The sequence below is a fragment of the Bombyx mandarina genome, chromosome 17 (assembly GCF_030267445.1).
Source record: "Bombyx mandarina strain Sakado chromosome 17, ASM3026744v2".
NCBI lineage: Eukaryota > Metazoa > Arthropoda > Insecta > Lepidoptera > Bombycidae > Bombyx > Bombyx mandarina.
In genome coordinates this window covers 1,707,828-1,728,260 of record NC_143223.1, presented here as the reverse complement: position 1 = coordinate 1,728,260, position 20,433 = coordinate 1,707,828, and the positions used below count along the sequence as shown (strand labels likewise).

Genomic DNA, 20,433 nt, shown 5'->3' with positions numbered 1-20,433 from the left:
TTTTTTTTTTTATAAAAATCTTTAATAATACTCTTACATCTCATTTGTATCTAAATACAATATTTACAAAATCTTAATTTTTATCTTAACCTAATTACAATAATTAAAATAATGTCACACATTTTTTATTTAATCGTTTTTTTTTTTCAAAAAAAAAAAAACCTCAACCGTCGTTGGTCGTTTAAATAGGCAGTGATTTTAGCTGATCTGAGTATTGAGTTATTATAAAATGATTAACTAAAAATCTATTCGAGAAAAAATAGAAGAAAAATTATATTAGTTTCCCAAAAACACTGAACACGTACTTACACAAAGGAGGTCATTTGGAACTATCGCCTTTAGCGTCGGAGACCAAACGTGATTCGAATAGTTAGACTCTAATTGCACGAACAATATTAACGTGATGTTAACGTAATTAAAATACAAATTGACCATGTAAAGGTATATGTGAATCGAATTCTTGTTATCAAAAGCTATGTGGAAACGAAAACCCATTTTTTGACTTTTGTTTTGTGTGCGAAAAATCGTATTTGGAAACTTAAAACACATCTCTGAACGCGTAAATAGTGACAAAGCTGTGTTCACTCGGAAAGCTCTTAAATTTCAGTTTTCTAACAAAAAATAAATTGGTTTTAGTACCATGCGTATTTTTGGGAGAAGAATGTTTTTTTAAAGAAAACTAAAGTACGATAATTTAATATAAAAATATAAAATAGGAAATTTTATAATCTTATTAATTAGAAAATCAAGAATTTCACATTAAAACGTATTATCACACCTCACTATTTGATTTAACCAAATAAATATCGTGTAACTTTATTGTGATAGTAACCGTAAAATAATATAGGCTTAGACAATGAAACGTTGAAATATGGGAGTTGAAAATATTATTACTATGCACTAAGTGTGTCATCCAGGTAAACCAATTATTAAAAACGCATACAAGAACACATACATATTTACATTCTTTCATTTATCGTGCACTTACTGGAACGAATTAAAACTAAAACTAAAACCGGAATATACGAACAGTTTTGTTTAGATCTAGATGCGAAGGCCGATGTTGGTCGGTGTGGTCCCGGGGCCTACCGTCTGGCGGGCGGCGCCTGCGTGTGGTGCGCGCATCCCTCCACGTTCTCCGGCCAGTCGCAGACGTTCTCGTTGGGGTTGAACACGAGGTTGGAGGGGCACGGCATGTGGTGCTTCCGCTCGCCCTCGCACATGTAGTACATGGTGCAGTCCGCCTGGTCCTTGTGGTACGAGATGTGGCCGTCCTCCTCCTCGCACGTCACCTCAGTGGCTGCAAGAAGACGTAACGGAAATGAGGACTGGAGACTCATGAGTCCACGTCAGTTGCCAAGAGTTGCGAGCGGAGAGCACTCCCGTCGCGCTGTCTATGGGCTAGTGGTTCCTGAAAAGAAACGCAAACCTACCTTCTTCTTACAGATTCAATGAGCACTTTAACCTGAACTTTTAGGACTGTTGATTTGATTTTTGTATATTTTACAGAGTGCTTCTGAGTTAAGTATGGTTATTGGCACAGGCCTCCTCTAAAATCTTCCATTGCTGTCTATTTTTAGCAACCCTCCTCCACTTAGGACCGACTTTATCTCGTCCTCCCATTCGGTGTTAATCTTGCCCCCGTCCCACTCTTGGGTACTTCGCTAAACTAGAGTAGCATAACAAGAAAGATCGAAAGTCTAATTTGCATGAGCTGCGTGAGTTACTGCTTATGCCCTTTTAAAAATAACCATCCGGTGTCTTGCACATGACAATGAAGATTTATAATACTTTATAGTGCTATATTTGCGCTGAGTACTCACGGTCCTTAGTGGTGTACTGGCCGCTGGTGAGCACCGTCTCGTAGGGCCCGTCGTATTCCAGCTTGACCTTGTAGTCGGACAGTTCCTGCTTCATGGTCGTGATGAGCGGGAACTTGCCAGTTCCACAGGAGCCGCGGAAGTCGTCCATGTCGACAGACCAGACCATGATCCCGCCGAACCCTTCTTCCTTCAGCCAGGCCATCTATAACGCGCATTAGTGTTATTGCACGATCTTACTACACACTTTTTACTAATTGCTAATGACCTATTTTCCTACCTCTGCTGAGAGCCTTGAGAGGCTATTTTAGCTATTACTGGTGGTAGGACCTCTTGTTAGTCCGCGCGGGTGGGTACCAACACCCTGCCTATTTCTGGCGTGAAGCAGTAATGCGTTTCGGTTTGAAGGGTGGGGCAGTCGTTGTAACTAAACTTTAGACCTTAGAACTTATGTCTCAAGGTGGGTGGCGCATTTACGTTATGGATGTCTATGGGCTCCAGTAACCATTTAACACCAGGTGGGCTGTAAGCTTGTCCGCCCATCTAAGCAAAAAAAACCCTAGCGTATAGGTAAGCTCTCGGGGCTCAAACCGGAGGTGTTAGAGGTAGAATCTACCACCGGATCGGAAACGCGACCCACTGAGAAGATCCGGCGAGGAACTCATGGTGCTTGCTAATGACGTCAGCTTACTTTTGTTTTAAGCGATCTCTCGTCGTCGAACCCGACCCACTGGTCGCCTCGGTAGGCGAACGGCACCATCTGCTCGTTGTCCCAGACGAGCGTCGTGTTGTCCTCTCGTAGGAACTCGCAAATTTCGTAGTAGGACATGAAGCCGGCTTCGTTGGTGAAACGTCCGGCTTCTCCTGGAATATTCAATTGGAAGTTTCTTTACATTAAGCGCCAAATATACTACATTTCCGCACGCCTCATCGACGCCTCGGGGGATTCAAAGGCTGGTGCGCATTTCGGACAAAGGTTGAACCTGGTCATTCGATGGGGAAATGCCGCCAGCCTCTTGGGCACTCTATCCTGCGAGCGCAGCGATTTGGGGTCGATTTTTTACATTATCTAGTTTTATTTTAAGTTTGGTATAAATATAATATAGTTTATTTAGTAGTTTTATACTATTCTGTCAGTATATAATTAAAAAAGATTAGGAAATATAGTTTTATTTAATGTAGGTGTTAATATAAAAATTTGAAATATTCAATGTATAGCCAAAGAGATTTTATTGCAACTTCAGGAGCTAGATCTGAAAATTTTAAGCAATAGTGATTTCGAATGTTGCCATTACTTCTTTGGTCATGGTTTTTAAGATATTTTCTGCAACATTGAGAAGTAATTAGCAGTGCTCACCGCCCTCTGAAGCCGGAGCGCCGATGTCGTACTGTGTTTCGTTGATAAGCGTGAAGGACCTTCCGTACGTGGGCATGCCGATCATCAGCTTCTCTTTGGGGGCGCCCTGGCGGACCCACTCGCGGGCGGAGTAGTCCTTCGAACAAAATGGATCTTATTAAGCCTTAAATCATATCGATACAATTTCTTATGTGTTCACGATCCTGTCCAACCATGAGCAATACTAAATCAAAATTCGAAGCCCTGGTTTGGATACGTATATACTTTCTGTTCTCACGAGGCTACATTTCAACGTGGAATCGATACTTTAGAATCTCCATCGCGCGATAACGGAGACACGGAACGTTGTGACATTTGCCTTTACAATAATACCGGCAATCACGATATTACGCCATCCATATTTGAATCAAATCAAATCAAAAATGTTTTATTCAACATAAATGAAAGTACATACATTGTTGAACATCAAAAGAACTACCGCCAATTCACAAGAATTAGCCTCCGTCCTGAGAAGAATTGGCAAGAAACTCAGCGGGCATGTCTTTTTTATTTATTTTTAATATTAGATTCATAGTTAGAAGCATTAGAATCATATTTAGAATGCGGCTAACACTGCAAGATACACCTGATTTAGCCGCGTACTTAACTCTTTGAGCCTTATAACAAATAGCCGATTTATCCAGCTCCTAACGTAGGTTAATCACAGTGAAAACGTCCTAAGTATTTGCTTAAAGACAGCGACATCAGCTGTTCTTGTCGTACTTACCACAGTTAGTTTCTTCTGGTAGCTCGTGGCGCTTTCTAGAGGGAACAGCGGACTGTTGTGCCCGACCTGGCGCTCCCACTGGCCGTGGAAGTCATACGTCATCACGTTTATGAAGTCCTGTAAGAATAATTGCGCCATCAATTTAGGTATAATACATATAGTCTTCTCGCATTAAAACTATAGTTTCAAAACTTACTAATTATACAGGAGAATGTTTTAAAGGTTTAACATGTATTATAATATTAATAATATTAATGAAATTTGCAATAATTTTATTTTTAATTTTTTACCAGTTACATTATCTGTATTTTAAAGTAAGATAAAATTATGTAGGTATTAATTTTGCTTAAAGTCAAACATAGGCAAATTAAAAAAAAAACTAAAATAAGCTACGCTCTTTTGACAGTATTTATGATTAAATAATGGTGATACTAAATGTTTAAGCATATTAATTCAATTTCGAATATTTTTGGAAATTGTACACTTTTAATGCGAAGAGGCGATATTCTGTTGAAAACAAGAGTATGATAGGTTTATAATTGTTCTTTATTTTTCTTCGACGTCTTCTTGGTAAATATACATGTAAAGAATAATATTTATCATTTGAAACCTTTAAAATTCTTTAGTTAAAAAAAAAGCTTTTCTTGGATGGTAATCACTCAGCTTTCTGTCATTCAGTAGAGATAGATCTGTTTAAAATATTAATTTAAAAAGAGATTAAGGGCTTTAAATGTTGTTTTGTTATTATATCGCAGAAAACGCAATTGAATCTTATAATGTTTATTCATTCTGAAGTATTACATATTATCATTTATTTATTGATTTATTGTTAACATAGAAGTGGTGATAAAACCTGTATCTCAAGCAGCAGTGCTCCTCGTACAAAGAATACAACAGCTTTACTTCAGATACACAAAAATAGAAAGTTAATAGACAAGAATTGAACTGAAATTTATGGATTGCATAAAAGTGACAATATGTGAGCTTGTGGCGGGCCATCATACAACGCAAGATATTTGACAGATGCCTGAATCTCGCTTACGACATTTTTAAGATAAGCTTGCGTATATACAAGTTCCGAACAACAACATTTGGACCGTCGGTCTACCGAGAAAATATCACCCGCTCGGTGGAAGATCTTCCCTTTCTCATATATTCCTACAAGCTTAAAAATATAACAATTAACAAAAAATATCTAAATGAATGTAATATAATAAGCTTATGGCGTTAATATGGAAGAGTTTCAGTTCTTAATTCATTTGTATCAGATATGGGGCATAAAAATGTTTAAAAATTGGCTCAAATATGTTTTTCTCATAACAGTTAAAATCGTCCTTACCAAATATTTCGATATTTCCGGTACATCATATCCGGCGGCGATGGCCTCGAACGACGCCGGTACAGCAGCAGTGAGCAGGAGCCGGGGCTGACCTGAAGTCTTGGCTTCTCCTTCGAACGCCAGACGCAATTCCTTGAGCAGAGATACGAATGCCGCACGGTCATCAGCTCCTCTGTGGAATACGCCATACGCACATTAATTAAAAACTAATTTAATGGTTTTTTAAAAATTAATTAAATTTAAAATTAAAATTTAAAGTTTAAAAAAATTTTTTTGTTGCTTAATATGGGTGGACGAGCTCACAGCCCACCTGGTGTTAACTGGTTACTGGAGCCCATAAACATCTACAACGTAAATGCGCCACCCGTCTTGAGATATAAGTTCTAAGGTCTCAAGTATAGTTACAACGGCTGCCCCACCCTTCAAACCGAAACGCATTACTGCTTCACAGCAGAAATGGGCGGGGTGGTGGTATCTACCCGCGCGGATTCACAAGAGATCCTACCACCAGTAATTACGCTAATTATAACTTTGCGGGTTTTTTTTTTATACTGGCTTTAAATCTTTTTACGAGATACTTTGGCATAGCATAAAAGTTCTTGAAAAAAATTCAATCAGGTATTAAAATCCAACGTTCCGGAAAACGCTTAAAGCTTTCCATTGAGACTTTATAAAGCACTCACCTAGGATATTCCCAATCCACGTCCAAACCGTTGAACTGATAGTCGCGGAGGAACTCGATGGCTTCATACACGAACTGGTTCATGCGGAACACGTTCGAAGTCAATTCTTTGAACGGAGTAGATCCGAAGGCCCAGCCTCCGATGGCGAGCAATATCTAGTGAAAGCAACATACCAATTAATCGAATAAACCACTACATAGTATAAAACAAAGTCGCTTTCTCTGTCCCTATATCCCTATGTATGCTTAAATCTTTAAAACTACGCAACGGATTTTGATGCGGTTTTTTTTAATAGGTAGAGTGAAGAGGAAGGTTTATAATATATGTATAATAACATGCATTAAATAGTGGAGAAATCAATAATAAATTACAGTTTCCGAAGTGAAGCGAGGGCGGGTCGCTAGTATTAATTAATTATCTTTTGAGACTAGTATATATATGTTCAAGTTAATTAATGGATGTATACAATATCAACGGGCTACGTCACAAATATACTTGCTATTAACGAGTACAATCAAAATCATAAAAAAGGAGAAAGTATTTATCTTAAAAATGTGTTTCCCACTTCGAATTCAACAACCCAAGTTAAATATTCGGTTAAAAAACAGCAAATTGTGATAAATTCACCCGGAACTGTAACAGAAGTTGAAACAAACCTTCAAATTAGGATTCTTCTCTCTCAACGCAACGACTTTATCGTACATATCAGCGTCTTTGTCGTCAGCTTCAGCTAGCTTGTGGTCTTTGAGGGTTGCGAAAGCGTATATGATGTGGGTACAGAGTTTGGGGTCAACGTTTTCTGGTGTGAAGTGGCCGGCGCTTGGACGTTTGGCTGACCAGGATGTGAGATAACAGAGTACTTGGGGCTCGCGTTCTGTAAAAAAAGGAATACATTCGCATTTATTTATTTATTTATAGCTTTCTATACTTGACAGTATAAAGGCAGACTTAGCCGGAAAGTCATCGTGGCCTAACGGATAAGACGTCCGGTGCATTCGTATTGAGCGATGCACCGGTGTGCGAATCTCAGGCGGGTACCAGTTTTTGTAATGAAATACTTACTCAATAAAATGTTCACGATTGACTTCCACGGTGAAAGAATAACATCGTGTAATAAAAATGAAACCCGCAAAATTATAATTTGCGTAATTACTGGTGGTAGGACCTCTTGTGAGTCCGCGCCGATGGGTACCACCGCCCTGCCTATTTCTGCTGTGAAGCAGTAATGCGTTTCGGTTTGAAGGGTGGGGCAGCCGTTGTAACTATACTTGAGACCTTAGAACTTTGTATCTCAAGGTGGGTGGCGCATTTACGTTGTAAATGTCTATGAGCTCCAGTATCCACTTAACACCAGGTGGGCTGTGAGCACGTCCACCCATCTAAGCCATAAAAAAAAACATATCTGGTGGCTAGAATTAGTTCCATTTGTTTTTTTAAATCTTGGGGCTAGACAAGCCCATTCACCGACATGTACTCGTGATTGCTCATAGACAGTAACAATGCTAGGGATACAGCCACATCGCTGCCTGCTAAGACTAAACTGAATTCGATAAAATATGTTCCATGAATTGGCACTTTTTATTTAATCTCCCAGTTATGTTTTTTCCAATGTTTCAACGATATCTATAAAAAAATGGGTATATCGTCAGTCTGTATGGTTACCTATGTGTGCCAAAAGGTCTCTTGTTTTTAATGAAAAGAGCTGTCCTAGATCTGGTTTCTACTTTAAGCTTCAAGCTTGGTGGTGATTCACATTTTGATGCCTATTAGCCGGTACTGGGTAGTGAATCGAAAACACAAAAAAAAATGACGCGTGGTGTCGTGGGGCACCGGACAGGAACGAAGTTCCTTATTATAAAAATATTAATTTAAAGTTCTATTCGAGGTATAAAGTAAATATAACTGGAGGTTTCGCAACAACCCGCGGTCATTCGGTAACGTGCGAACTTATTGTGGTACACTTCATTCACGGTTGTTTGCATAAGAGTTAGTGTATTGCGCAAACGAACGCTCTGAGATCGTGGTCAATGAATGATAATAAATATGTTATTTTTTGTACGTGTGTGCATTACTAATAGAAATCTTACGTTACGGACGTTTTTTCCCGGTTAGGGTACCCCTCCGCATCATTCCGGAACTTCGTTCCAAAAAATAACTATTAAAATATTTCCAATTTCCGTAATATTACACTTAGTCTTCCGAATTCATTTGCGGAGGAGCTATATGCACGAAATGCTGTCAAACTTATTTTTGAAGAACGATCTCATAATCAAATATCTGTTAATCCATATCAATTTAACTTAAGCTTAATTCAATAGGACGCGCAATCAATCATCGGTGTTCGATCTTATTATACTCCCTTCTTCGCTTCTGCCGTTTACGTGAAGATTAAAGTTCTCGACTGAAGACATTATTACAATATAAGACAGGGACTTTGGGAGTTGGACTTTTATAAAATAATTTTCAACGTAGCACTGATGGTGGTGACATGCTTGCTTTAATTCGAATAGGTAGGTGTCATTAGGTGCTAATCAGTCATTCTTGACTGCGAAAATTATAGAGTTTTCGAAAAGTCGGTAATAATCAAATCGAGGGATAACGACATTTTTGCAACTTTACAAGAGAGCCTTTTTTAAGTTTAAATTTTGGAAAAAATATCATAACAAAAAATACTTTTTGAGCTATTTCAATGGAGGAAATTTAATTGAAGTTCAATAAAAAAATAGACCTAGATTTGGTTTGCTAATACCAAATAAAACGCACCTTTAATTACAAAGACAATTGTCGCGTATTAAGCTTTATGTAGCTTAAATCAAATATCACTAAGCCCTTTCGGATTTGAAGGGGGCTATGGCCGCTATGTAACACCATTGAGACATTAAGCGTATTCTCAAGGTTTGTTTTTTTATAGTTTTGATGGGTGGATGAGCTCACAGCCCATCAGGTGTTAAGTGGTTACTGGAGCCCATAGACATCTACGACGTAAATGCGCTACCCACCTTGAGATATAAGTTCTAAGGTCTCAGTATAGTTACAACGGCTGCCCCGCCCTTCAAACCGAAACGCATTGCTGCTTCACGGCGGAAATAGGCAGGGGTGATGGTACCTACCTCCGCGGACTCACAAGAGGTCCTACCACCAGTGGAGATGGCTGTAGATGATATTCATACAGTGGTGATAAAAGCTTAATAGCACATAAGTAGCCTTTATATACGAATTCAAGCTTAATTATGATTCTCATACTCTCGATTATAATTATGTATCCGGAAATAAAATTGGAAAATGAAAACCTTGTGAACATTGTAACGAGTGTACTTATGTTTAAATCGTTTATTGCAGATCCGTTCCGAGGAGGTTCAAGCACGTAGTTACAAAGATTTTCGAGTTCTTGTGTCGTAAACTTGATGGCATTAAATCACAAAACCCATTTAGAACAAACGCCAATATATGTTGAGCCTCTCCGTATTATTGTGTCTCCCTCGATTACGGTAATGCGATATATTTGAATAATGGATCGAGTCTAGATAGTTATTCTTACTTTGAATTGAAGAGAGAAGTTGTTTAGGAAAATATGGGACTTTCCCTGGTTTTTTTTATTTATTTAATTTAATGGAATAATATAATCAGTGAACCGGGAAACGAAGTCAAATGCTGGTACTAGTCACAGCAATACGACGCTACGGAAATTATATAAAAAATATTGATACACGATGTCGAAAAAACGCTAGGTTCGTCTGTCATGTAGCTTTGTTATACATTACGGGCTATGGGAAACATGTCTTTTTTCCTACCTATGCTGATAGAATTGAGAGGCTATTTCAGCTTCTCCTTGACGTGTAAGTGAGCTCACGGGGTTCAAGCCGGAAGTGTTGCTAACACTGGCCCAAGCAAGAGCAGAATCTAGCACCGGATCGGAAACGCGACCCACTGAGAAGATCCGGCGAGAAACTCAGTGGCCTGTGTCTATATGGGTTAATTTAATGCCCTTCATCGCAAGTGACGGGTTCGACGAGGCCGGTGACCAGGGAAAACAATCTTACTCAATCTATTATTAGTATTTGTGTTTAATTTGACAAATTAGGTACCAGATACAATACAATACATATTATGTATTGGTAGCTATTTGTGGTTTTTTTTTCAATTGATTAATAGCACGAGTATAGTATATACTCGTATAGTATTGATCAAGTGCTCATTTAAAACTAGCTTAATATTTAAAACACACAAACACCCATTAAACATTGGTTTTCATTGTGCCCATTATGTTTACGTGCGTAACGGCTCACGTAGCGGTCCAGACGAAACTGGTCGCGTGAGAACTCTCAGACATAAAAGCACTCGATATTTCAAACTTTCAGTGGCTGTGCGAGGAATTTAGTGAGCTTTGACAGTATCGAGCGACTTTAGCTAACATTGACCCCTGTGGCACGCCCTACGGATTTAGCTTTTAGTGTCAAACACTCTCAGACTGAAGGAGTTAAGTGCAGAAATGTAGTTCCAGCTAAGTTAGACCTTAGTGATCTTTTTTTTTTATTGCCGTATAGGCAGACGAGCATACGGTCCACCTGATGGTGAGTGGTTACCATCGCTCATGGACTTCAGCAATGCCAGTGGCAGAGCCAAGCCGCTGCCTACCGTTTCATACTTACAAATGTAAATAGAATGACTTACTGTTTTTATCTGAAAGTGCCGCTCCATTGGTCTTTATGATGACGTTTTTACCAGGCTTCTTGATGCGCTTGAGGACTTCGGACAATGGAACCTGTATCGGTTCTGGTTTCTCAGTTTCTTCTATCACTATGCTGGAAGCAACCGTGGCCCAGTCGACATCTTTGGCGTCTTTACCTCGAGATATACCTCGGAGTTCTTCCCTGTAATATAAATAGTTTTATAAGCATTTCAATATTGGTGATTTAACGTGTAGTTTGTGTCGTGTTACGTCATTATGAATCCTCCCGATCCATTAACGGTGCTTTTAGGCACCACAAGCACCTTCCTTGTTGAGCCCTTCGTTGCAAGCGAAGACAAACAAACCCACAGACAAAGCCCACTGAGTTCCTCGCCGGATTTTCTCAGTGGGTTGCGTTTCTGGTCCGGTGGTAGATACTAGGAAGCACTGCTCTTGCTAGGTCCAGTGCTAGCAACACTTCCGGCTTGAGCCCAATGAGCTCGCCTACATGTAACCTATAGGGTGAAGCTGAAATAACCTCTCAAGGCTATCAGCATAGGTAGAAAAAAAAGGTGCTTTCTTTTATCAAAAATATATCTAAAATTAATTCTTGAAATATTTTCAACCATTTTAATTAGCAAAAGTGATTATTTGGAGGAAATTTGAAAGTCAAATGAAAATAGCTTTCGTCATTTTTTTAGCCAATTAAAGATGCAAAGTTTTAATTTCGAGTTATATTTCATTGAAAATGTCTTCAGTAAAATGATCAACGTGTGATGTTTACCTCATAGCACCGATCAATGGATACTTTACATCGCCACCGCAGACGTTGCCGGAGAAGTCGTCCATATCAACGGTCCACACCATTGCCCCTCCGAAGCCATTGTCTTTGATCCACCTAACGATAAGACATAGATGTCAATTAATTCGAAGCAGTCGACCCTGCTGTCAGAGGGCTGTTCACTGCTTTGAAGTGGTCGTGGCCTAAAGGATGAGACGTCCGTTGCATTCGTATCTAGCGATGCACCAGTGTTCGAATACCGCAGGCGGGTACCAATTTTTCTAATAAAATACGTACTTGACAAATGTTCACGATTGACTTCCACGGTGAAGGAATAACATCGTATAATAAAAATCAACCCCGCAAAATTATAATTTGCGTAATTACTGGTGACAGGATCTCTTGTGAGTCCGCACGGGTAGGTACCACCACCCTGCCTATTTCAGCCGTGAAGCAGTAATGCATTTCGGTTTGAAGGGTGGGGCAGCCGTTGTAACTATACTTTAGACCTTAGAACTTATATCTCAAGGTGGGTGGCGCATTTACGTTGTAGATGTCTACGCGCTCCCGTAATCACTTAATACCAGGTGGGCTGTGAGATCGTCCATCCACCACGAGCCAGAAAAAAAAAACAAATTCATTAAAGATACGCGTATTCGACTTTGATCACGAGTAACTACCCCCAATACCTCCCCTTAATTCATCCTAATTGGCAATCTCCCCAATCATCTTTAGTATTTAGGCATCCAATCTTAACAATATTCACGAATAGTCATTTTCTGCATTGATGACTAAAAGAGCCGATGGCCTGCCTAGTGATAAGTGGTTACTGAATGCTGTAACTTAGTTTAAGACATAAGATGGAACTCTCAGTTTATCAACAGGAATACAGGACCGCGCGGCAGATATCTGCAGGATGGTAGTATCAACAAAATGACTTTGAAATGACATTACCACGCTGTTCTACAACTACGTGGTCACCTCCAATTCTTTCACGAACAAATTCATGCATTCCGTTGTTGTAGCAATCAATCTAACTTAAATTGACAAATACAATAAGTAACCTCATTTTGTTCCTGATTGATTTCTCATCGTCGAATCCGACCCACTGGTCCCCGTGGACGCAGTAAGGCACTTTCATTTCATCATCCCAGACGTAGGCACCCCCGTTCCTTAGCATTTCGCACACCTAAACAAACACAAAAGTCATATTCACTCACTATATATACACACACATCAATATATCGACGGCTTTGTGGCAGTATTAGATGGGATGGGTCATTTCGAGGGTTGAAATGTTATTTGGTTACATTTCACTTAATACACAACATTTATCTTTGTAATTAAAGGTGCGTTTTCTTTGATATTAGTTCATCAATAGTTCGATGTTTTTTAAGCTATTGCATAGATTTTATCGCGGGCCTTGAGCGCGGCGACCGAATCATGAAATTCCGTAACGAAAAAAAACCTTACACCCCTCACTCCGCCTACCATGTAGCTCGCGTTCAACACGGTCACACGTTGCGCTTGTGTAGTGTTTGTGAATAAGCGCGTGGCGTGATGTCACACTGCATGCGCATCATGAAAAGTCTGCCCAACTCTCTCTCGCGCGGTCTAACTTATGAGTGTGAAGGGGACAGTTAAGGTTTTGCTTTTATTAATGTTTAATATAGCGTGGTCTTGTTTTATTATTGTTTTAATATTAAATTATCACTGTCTAATTATAATTGCATAAGTTGACAAAAAATGCTATGCAATAGCTTTACCGCGGCAGTTCCCGAGTGTCACACGTTTTTTAATTGAACTTCAATTAAGTTTAACCCATTTAAATAGCCGAAGAAGTTTTTTTTTATTACGATATTTTTCCATCTTTTAAACTATAAATGGCTCTCCTGTAAAGCCGCAAAAGCGTTGCTTAAACCAAACCCTTCGATATATTATACTTACTTTACATGCAAATTTATAGCAGATATTGGTTTTTTGTCAAACATCAGTATATTTATAATTACTTATGCAAGTAATAATCGAGCTGTGCTTTCATTGTCAAAAGTACTTGTGATTTTTTCTTTTAAACTATAAACTATATTAGTCTTAATATTCAAATCGATCTCTTCAAGGCAACGAACCTTATTAAAATCTAAGTTCTGATTTGTGCTCTCTTCGCCCTCTTTAAGACCATTAAATAAATTACGCAGTATACCTAAATGAAGACTTTTTGTAATTACAATCTCGAAAGCTCTGTGTTATTGGATAGCTGGCTCGAGCTTTAGTTTACGGGTGAACTTTTCACGTTTAATTACTTCGTTAAACGTCAAAAGTCTCAAGTCTTTGTAATTAGGTAATATATAAAAGTTTTTTATTATAAGCTCATGAGGAATTATAAGTGGAAATTTTTCAGAAGAACTTTGTAGAGATGTTAATAAAAAGACATTGTTGCTAGCTTTGGCTTACGAAGCGAGATGTAACGGTTAAAACAATTTCACTGAGTGCTTACTTGACAAGAGAAACATTGAACTAATTTCTCCAGTTCAGTGGCTGTATTTACGGTGTAATATCTATGGTATCTGGTAACCACATATCACCATCACGAGGTCCGTAACGTCAGTCATCAAAAACACCTAAACTTTATTGTCAATTCAAAGGCAACCGTCGCCAATGCCATTAATTATGTCAAAACCTTTCTGACCGATAGCCAAGCGCTAGAGTTCTTGAACTAATTTGCAATACCAAGTTTTGATACAAGGACAGATTGAGAGCAAAGCAAGTATTGTTATAAGATTCGTAGTGATTTTAATTAAATGTAGTGCGCTCTCTGTTTCGAAATGACTTAAAAGATATTTAGTTTATGTCCCAATGAATTTTAAAGGCATAATCTGGTCTTCTTAACATAGAAAAAAATTGGTATATATTATGTGTATGGCGTAAGTGAACATTGACGTCATTGTTCAATGAAGGGGACTTTTTTATGACGTTATTTAAATGATCAGGCAATCCGTGGATTAAATTATACCAATATTACCTCATAGTAAGCGAGGAAACCGCTTTCTTTGGTGTACTCTCCCGCTTTTCCTCCGCCACTGGCCGGCGCGTTCACTTTGAAGTTATTAGGGTTGGAGAGCGTGAATGTACGTCCATATGTTGGCATACCTTGAATTCAAATTACGTTTACTAGAAAGTTGTTGAATCTTAAACAGATTAAGGCTTGTAATGAGCATTAAAGGACACGGTGTTGTGTATACAAAGGATATATTTAAAGGATTTTTGAGTTTTGGAAATCTTGTTCTCACTCTATAGGCTTATTGCTGTTGGAGCAGACTTATTGGTAATGTCTGAGTGATCCAAAATCAGGCTTAATCTGTGGCAATACAGAATCGTTTCCGAAATGAACATAGGGGTTATAAAAATGTGAGAAGTTTGCAAAAGATTGGTATTTGCTGAACTCAATGAACTTTCTGAATGAATGTATGTCTAATTTCTGATCTTTTACTTGTATTTACTTATATATAAAATCTCTTAAAAAAACAATACTACATCTAGTTGATTGACTGAAAGTTACTTGCACATTTTCAAGGCTGTGTTAGGCATGTCTACAAGGATTCTGGCTATTTCTTGTGTAAGTATTCAGCGTGTTAGCTTTGTAAGCATATTAACAAACATTCCACATATTTCGAATCTAAGAAAATATGTTTCACATAGCTTTGCGAGCACATAACTTAGACAGCTGAATAACGCCAGATGTATTTCCTCTACGAACTTCAAAGAAACTTGTCACTCTGCAATATTTACCCTAATCATTGTAATATCTAGTTTTACATTAATGAATTTAAAAAATATCTCAATTCTCCAATTTTAATTCCGGACATAGCTATTAACGTAATTGCCCAATTAAAATAAGGATTTACCAATAATAAGTTTGTCCTTCGGGGCTCCAAGTTTCACCCAGAGATGTGCTGCGTGGTCTACTGATAGTTGCTTCCTCCACTCCGAGTCTGTTGACGGAGCGTACAGCGGGGCGTTGTGGCCGGTCTCCCTCTCCCATTTGCCGTGGAAGTCGTAGGCCATAAGGTTGATGAAGTCCAGATAGCTGCAGATAAAACGTTGATTAAAGTTGCAGATCTCAATTTTATCCAAGTAATTGCGATAGTTGTTGTTACACAAGTATTTATTAAAGATTTATTCTGGTTTCAGTTGGGTTTTTTTTTCAATATAGTTGATGGATGTCGCTACAGGGTCAAGTATTGTTTTTAAATAATGAGATTGAGTGGTTACTGGTGATTTTATTACAAGTTCATACATACTACGAGTGTAATGCGAAAAGACTTTTTCCCCAACCTATTATTACAATCATGGCTGTTGTCCTCAAAGTCATAACGCACGACTCAAAATAGTAAAAACAGGCACAATGCTCGATAGAAAACGCCCTACCAGCATTAGCGTTATTCGATGTTATTTTTTTATTGTTTAGGTTTTTTAGGACATGTGCTAATTCAGATAGACACAAGGACCACTGCTTAATTTAGTCACAATTCCCTTATGTCAATTAGAATTTAAACCTTATGCAGTAAAATCGACATGGGAATCTACGTAGTTTTTTGGGCCTCTGCATTGGATTACTGTTTAAGTTTTTTAGGACATGTGCTAATTCAGATAAACAAAAAGACCACTCCTTAATTTAGCCACAATTCCCTTGTTTCAATTGTTTTGGAATTTACCTAAAATATGTTTTATGAAGTACAGTCGACATGGGAATCTACAAAACTTTTTGGACCTCTGCAATGGATTACTGTTTAAGTTTTTTAGGACATGTGCTAATTCAGATATACACAAGGACCGCTGCTTAATTTAGCCACAATTCTCGTATTTCAATTGTATTGGAATTTATATAGGTTTTATGAAGTACAGTCGACATGGGAATCTACATAGTTTTTTGGACCTCCGCAATGGATGGTACAACATGGACCGTAAGTATACTTAGCCGGGTAAGCCAAAAAAGACGTGAGATTTAAGCGGTATTTACCAGAACCAAAAGTCTTGTATTATCTTTATGAATGCCATAACGTTTTTATTCATAAGCATATTGTTAAGTGTGGTTTCAAGATAAATTATAGCACATTTTCTTTATAGCGCATTTCTGCTGCCATAAATGAGGCTCTGCAAAGTTAACGACCCGTTTGATGAGCCATGATCGCCTCAACCTGATAATACATTGTATACCCCGTGAGATATTTGACAAAAACCGGTACGAGGATTATTCTTGCTAAAACGAAATAAACTTTAAGTGACAGATGTTTGGGTCTAGTTGGGAATTGGTAACATATGGACCATCGTCTCGTCAGTGAAGGCTAGTAAAAGTTCACCTGGCTACAGCAGGAACGTCGTATCCGCTCTTGATGTTGTCAGGTCCAACTGGCACAGCTGCAGTAAGAAGCAAACGAGGTTTCTTCACTTCTTGAGCCTCCGCTTCGAAGGCCTCACGGAGCTCTGTAACAAATTTCGAATAGTTATAATTTTTAAAGGCCATTTGGCGTTTTTTAACACCACCATTCTGCCATAATTTAATTAAGGCTCTACTTTGGGTCACACGTCATGTGGCGGTATTTACGTGTCCATGAGGCCGATTATTGCTTGACACTAAGGGATTATCTACCCGATTAATGGTTGTAAGCCGACAGAAAGTAAAAATATATTCTTGGTTTCTCGGAAGATGCTCCACCGGTTTCACTCTTAATTCATCTTTGCCTATTTGAGTTTTAAAGAATAAATATAATTATGAAGTTATAAATTTAAAAAAAAAAATACTCCTAGCAGCAAACTGCATCGAAAACATTAATTATCCTTTAGTTTAATCCTTGTTATCTTGTTTAGAATATTAGGCCATGTAATATAATTTTTGTATTATAATAGGTCAGTGACGCGTGTGAAATCTTCAAGTGAATCCGTTGTCTTGAAATTAGTGAAACGTGGTCTATATTGGTGGTGAAAAGTCATGGAAATTACTTTTGAAGATTCTGTTACATAAATAGATAGAGGTAGGTATTAAGAGTTTTAATAAAGACGAAGGATATATTGTTCTTTGTTTCATTTTGTCGTGTACTTGTCTACGCATAGTTAATTACGATCAATTACATCAATTGGTAGTAGTCTCCTAGGAAAAATCTCACGAATGCGCCAAATTAGGCTTTATGGAAGTACTTTATTATGTAAATAAAATAAAAAAAAATACACAGCCCATTCTTTGTATGATAATAAATAACAAAATTCTCGAATTTGATTTGACCACTTCCAATCTTGCCAACAGCATAAATCTAAGGTCGCAGAGCACATTTAAAACCTTAAAAATATTGTAACTTCCTTCATCCATCATAATTAACTGAACGAAACTTCTGATACTGTATAATTCACAATATTTCGTAACCTCCTAGACGGTGGTTTAATAGCCAAGTTTTGTAGTGAGCACTGTGTTATTTTGAAAGGCGCCGAAGTGTAGCAAGGACACTTTGGATTGTTTAGCTGAGCTGATTATTAAAGCATAGGTTTTAATTGAATTTTTATATAAATAGAAGAAGGTATATATAAGTATAGCATCTTTAAACGTCAGGTGTTTCAATGTTCAAAGCAATAGTTTAATTAACAAATTATAATTTGCGTAATCACCGGTGGTAGAGCCTCTTGTGAGTCCACCACCCTGCCTATTTCTACTGTGAAGCAATAATGCGTTTCGTTTTGAAGGGTGCGGCAGTCGTTGTAGCTATACCTTAGAACTCATATCTCAAGGTGGGTGGTGACATTTACGTTATGGATGTCTATGGGCTCCGGTAACCACTTATGACCAAGAGGGCTGTGAGATCGTCCACCAACCTATGCAATTAAAAAAAAGCTACGTGATTAGTTAATTATATTTGTTATAATTTTATGAAATCAAGTACACATAAGTCAAGTTGTGTTTCATTGATATTATATTATTTTTGTGTTTAGTGAAATCAAAACTTCTAATTCTAATGACTCGGTAGTGTAGTAGTCATCAGTCCTGAATGTTGCGCCGAGGGTCGTGGGTTCGATTGCCACATCAGATAAACTTTCGTGTGATGAACAGATTTGTTTGCTCTTCGTTTGGGTTTTTATTATTTATTAAATGTCCATAATTATTTATATCAGTCTCTGGTATCAATAACACAGGGAATCCTCATTTGGGGCCAGATGACAGTGTGTGATTTGTTTCCAGTTATTATTATTATTACTTAACTAGCTGACCCGGCAGACTTCGTAGTGCCTCAATCGATAAATAAAAGACCTTTTGTATAAAATAAACTTAAAACAAACAAAAGAAATTCGTCCGACAGGGGACACATCAAAGGAAAAACAAATTCGTTATACCTTTTAAACCTTCTATGGACTTCCAGAAATAATTCAAGACCAAAATTAGCCAAATCGGTCCAGCGGTTCTCGAGTTTTAGCGAAACTAACGAACAGCAATTCATTTTTATATATATAGATATCTTTGTTTCACAAATTATCTTTAAGTAATTAAAGTCACATTTTTTTAAATGTATTTTCATTTTGTATACATAACGACTCTATTGTATTTAGAACATGCGTACGAATGACCTCTGTCGCGCTTTTTAATAAGCATAGCGATTAACTACGATTAAAAAAACAATGTTAATTAACGTATTGTCCAACATAATTCAGTTTTTTTTTGCACTAAGATGTCCAAAGCGTTCTAGGCACGCTCGAGAAATACGACGGCATCTATTGACAGATAGCGGAAACTACTACTAGAGATGTGTGGAATCTTCTCTATAATTCTAGGGATGAGGTATCGGCTATAGAAGTGTTGTAGAGTCGCAGTCAGTCAGTAATCGGAACTACTCGAAGCGAAACAGCGAACGGATCACCTGAAGCGAAGCGGAACAAACGAATTGAGAGTTTTAAAGTGTTTTAAAGTGTCTGTGAAGTGTCTAAGTGTTTTAAGTGTTGAATACAGTTTTTAGTTGTACTTTGGTGAAATTTTATTCATCCCGAACCCAAGCGCGTTACAATAACTATACGTACGTTATAACAACACGCCCAGCGCTTGTTAAATATCTCATATTGTACTCGCGAACCTCTAAATACCGTGAAAGGATTCACGAAGTGAACGGCTGTGTTTGTCGTAAGGCTAAGCACTCTACCGCATGTTGCTTCATAGTCCGGGGCGGCACAACTGCTAGCCATTTCAAACCAGATCATTACAAAATTCTTTCGTTTGTTATTCGTTGGCACTAGCACGATACAAAATATAAGTAATATTTGGTGGGGCACTTCGTCAATTAAATTCCATAAGAAGCAGTAGTTCATGTTCATAGTTAAATAATCAGTCAAGAAACCTTTTTTTATGGCTTAGATGGGTGGACGTAATTACAGCCTACCTGGTGTTAAGTGGTTACTGGAACCCATAGTCATCTACAACGTAAACGCGCTAACCACCTTGAGATATAAGTTCTAAGGTCTCAAGTATAGTTACAACAGCTGCCCCACCCTTCAAACCGAAACGCATTACTGCTTCACCATGACCATGCTTTAGCACTTCGTCAATGAAATCCTATAAAAAGCTTTAGTTCTTGTTCATAGTTAAGAAGTCAGCCAGGAAGCCTTTGTGCAACAGAGTATAGTTTTTATTGTCATCTGTGATTAACGGGCATGCGGGATCCTGCTGGAGAGCGGTCACAGTGGTCTATGGACAACGGCAATACCAAGGGCATAAATTCTGTCGCTGCTTACGCTGGAGCTTCGTATTAATAGAGGAGAGTATGAAGTGGCAAATTCCAAAGTTTTATGGTGTTCCAAAATTTATGAGAAGTAAGCCGTTTTAGGTAAAGGAACGAATCGATATTCTAGCGCTTACCAATATGCATTTGTTCGATTTGTGGTAATTAGACTTCGGGTCGGGGACTTTCTGATTATCTATACTAATCTATACTAATATTATAAAAAGGAAAGATTTGTTTGTTTGTTTGTATTGAATAGGATCCGAAACTA

The 20,433-nt window shown here is 38.1% G+C and overlaps 1 protein-coding gene across 1 annotated transcript in view; it reads right to left on the bottom strand.

The window, feature by feature from the left end:
* Positions 1-20,433, bottom strand: part of Cht7 (chitinase 7) — a 106,085-nt gene continuing 85,652 nt past the window's right edge. Inside the window, exons 6-19 of the mRNA XM_028172170.2 lie at positions 16,773-16,896; positions 15,318-15,499; positions 14,435-14,562; positions 12,480-12,604; positions 11,419-11,532; positions 10,637-10,836; positions 6,622-6,839; positions 5,966-6,120; positions 5,283-5,454; positions 3,944-4,060; positions 3,178-3,313; positions 2,512-2,684; positions 1,824-2,025; positions 1-1,300 (exon numbers count right to left, since the gene is read on the bottom strand). Of these exons, the coding sequence (XP_028027971.2) occupies positions 1,086-1,300; positions 1,824-2,025; positions 2,512-2,684; positions 3,178-3,313; positions 3,944-4,060; positions 5,283-5,454; positions 5,966-6,120; positions 6,622-6,839; positions 10,637-10,836; positions 11,419-11,532; positions 12,480-12,604; positions 14,435-14,562; positions 15,318-15,499; positions 16,773-16,896 (2,261 nt within the window). The 3' untranslated portion in view covers positions 1-1,085. The remainder of the gene's footprint in view (positions 1,301-1,823; positions 2,026-2,511; positions 2,685-3,177; positions 3,314-3,943; positions 4,061-5,282; positions 5,455-5,965; positions 6,121-6,621; positions 6,840-10,636; positions 10,837-11,418; positions 11,533-12,479; positions 12,605-14,434; positions 14,563-15,317; positions 15,500-16,772; positions 16,897-20,433) is intronic.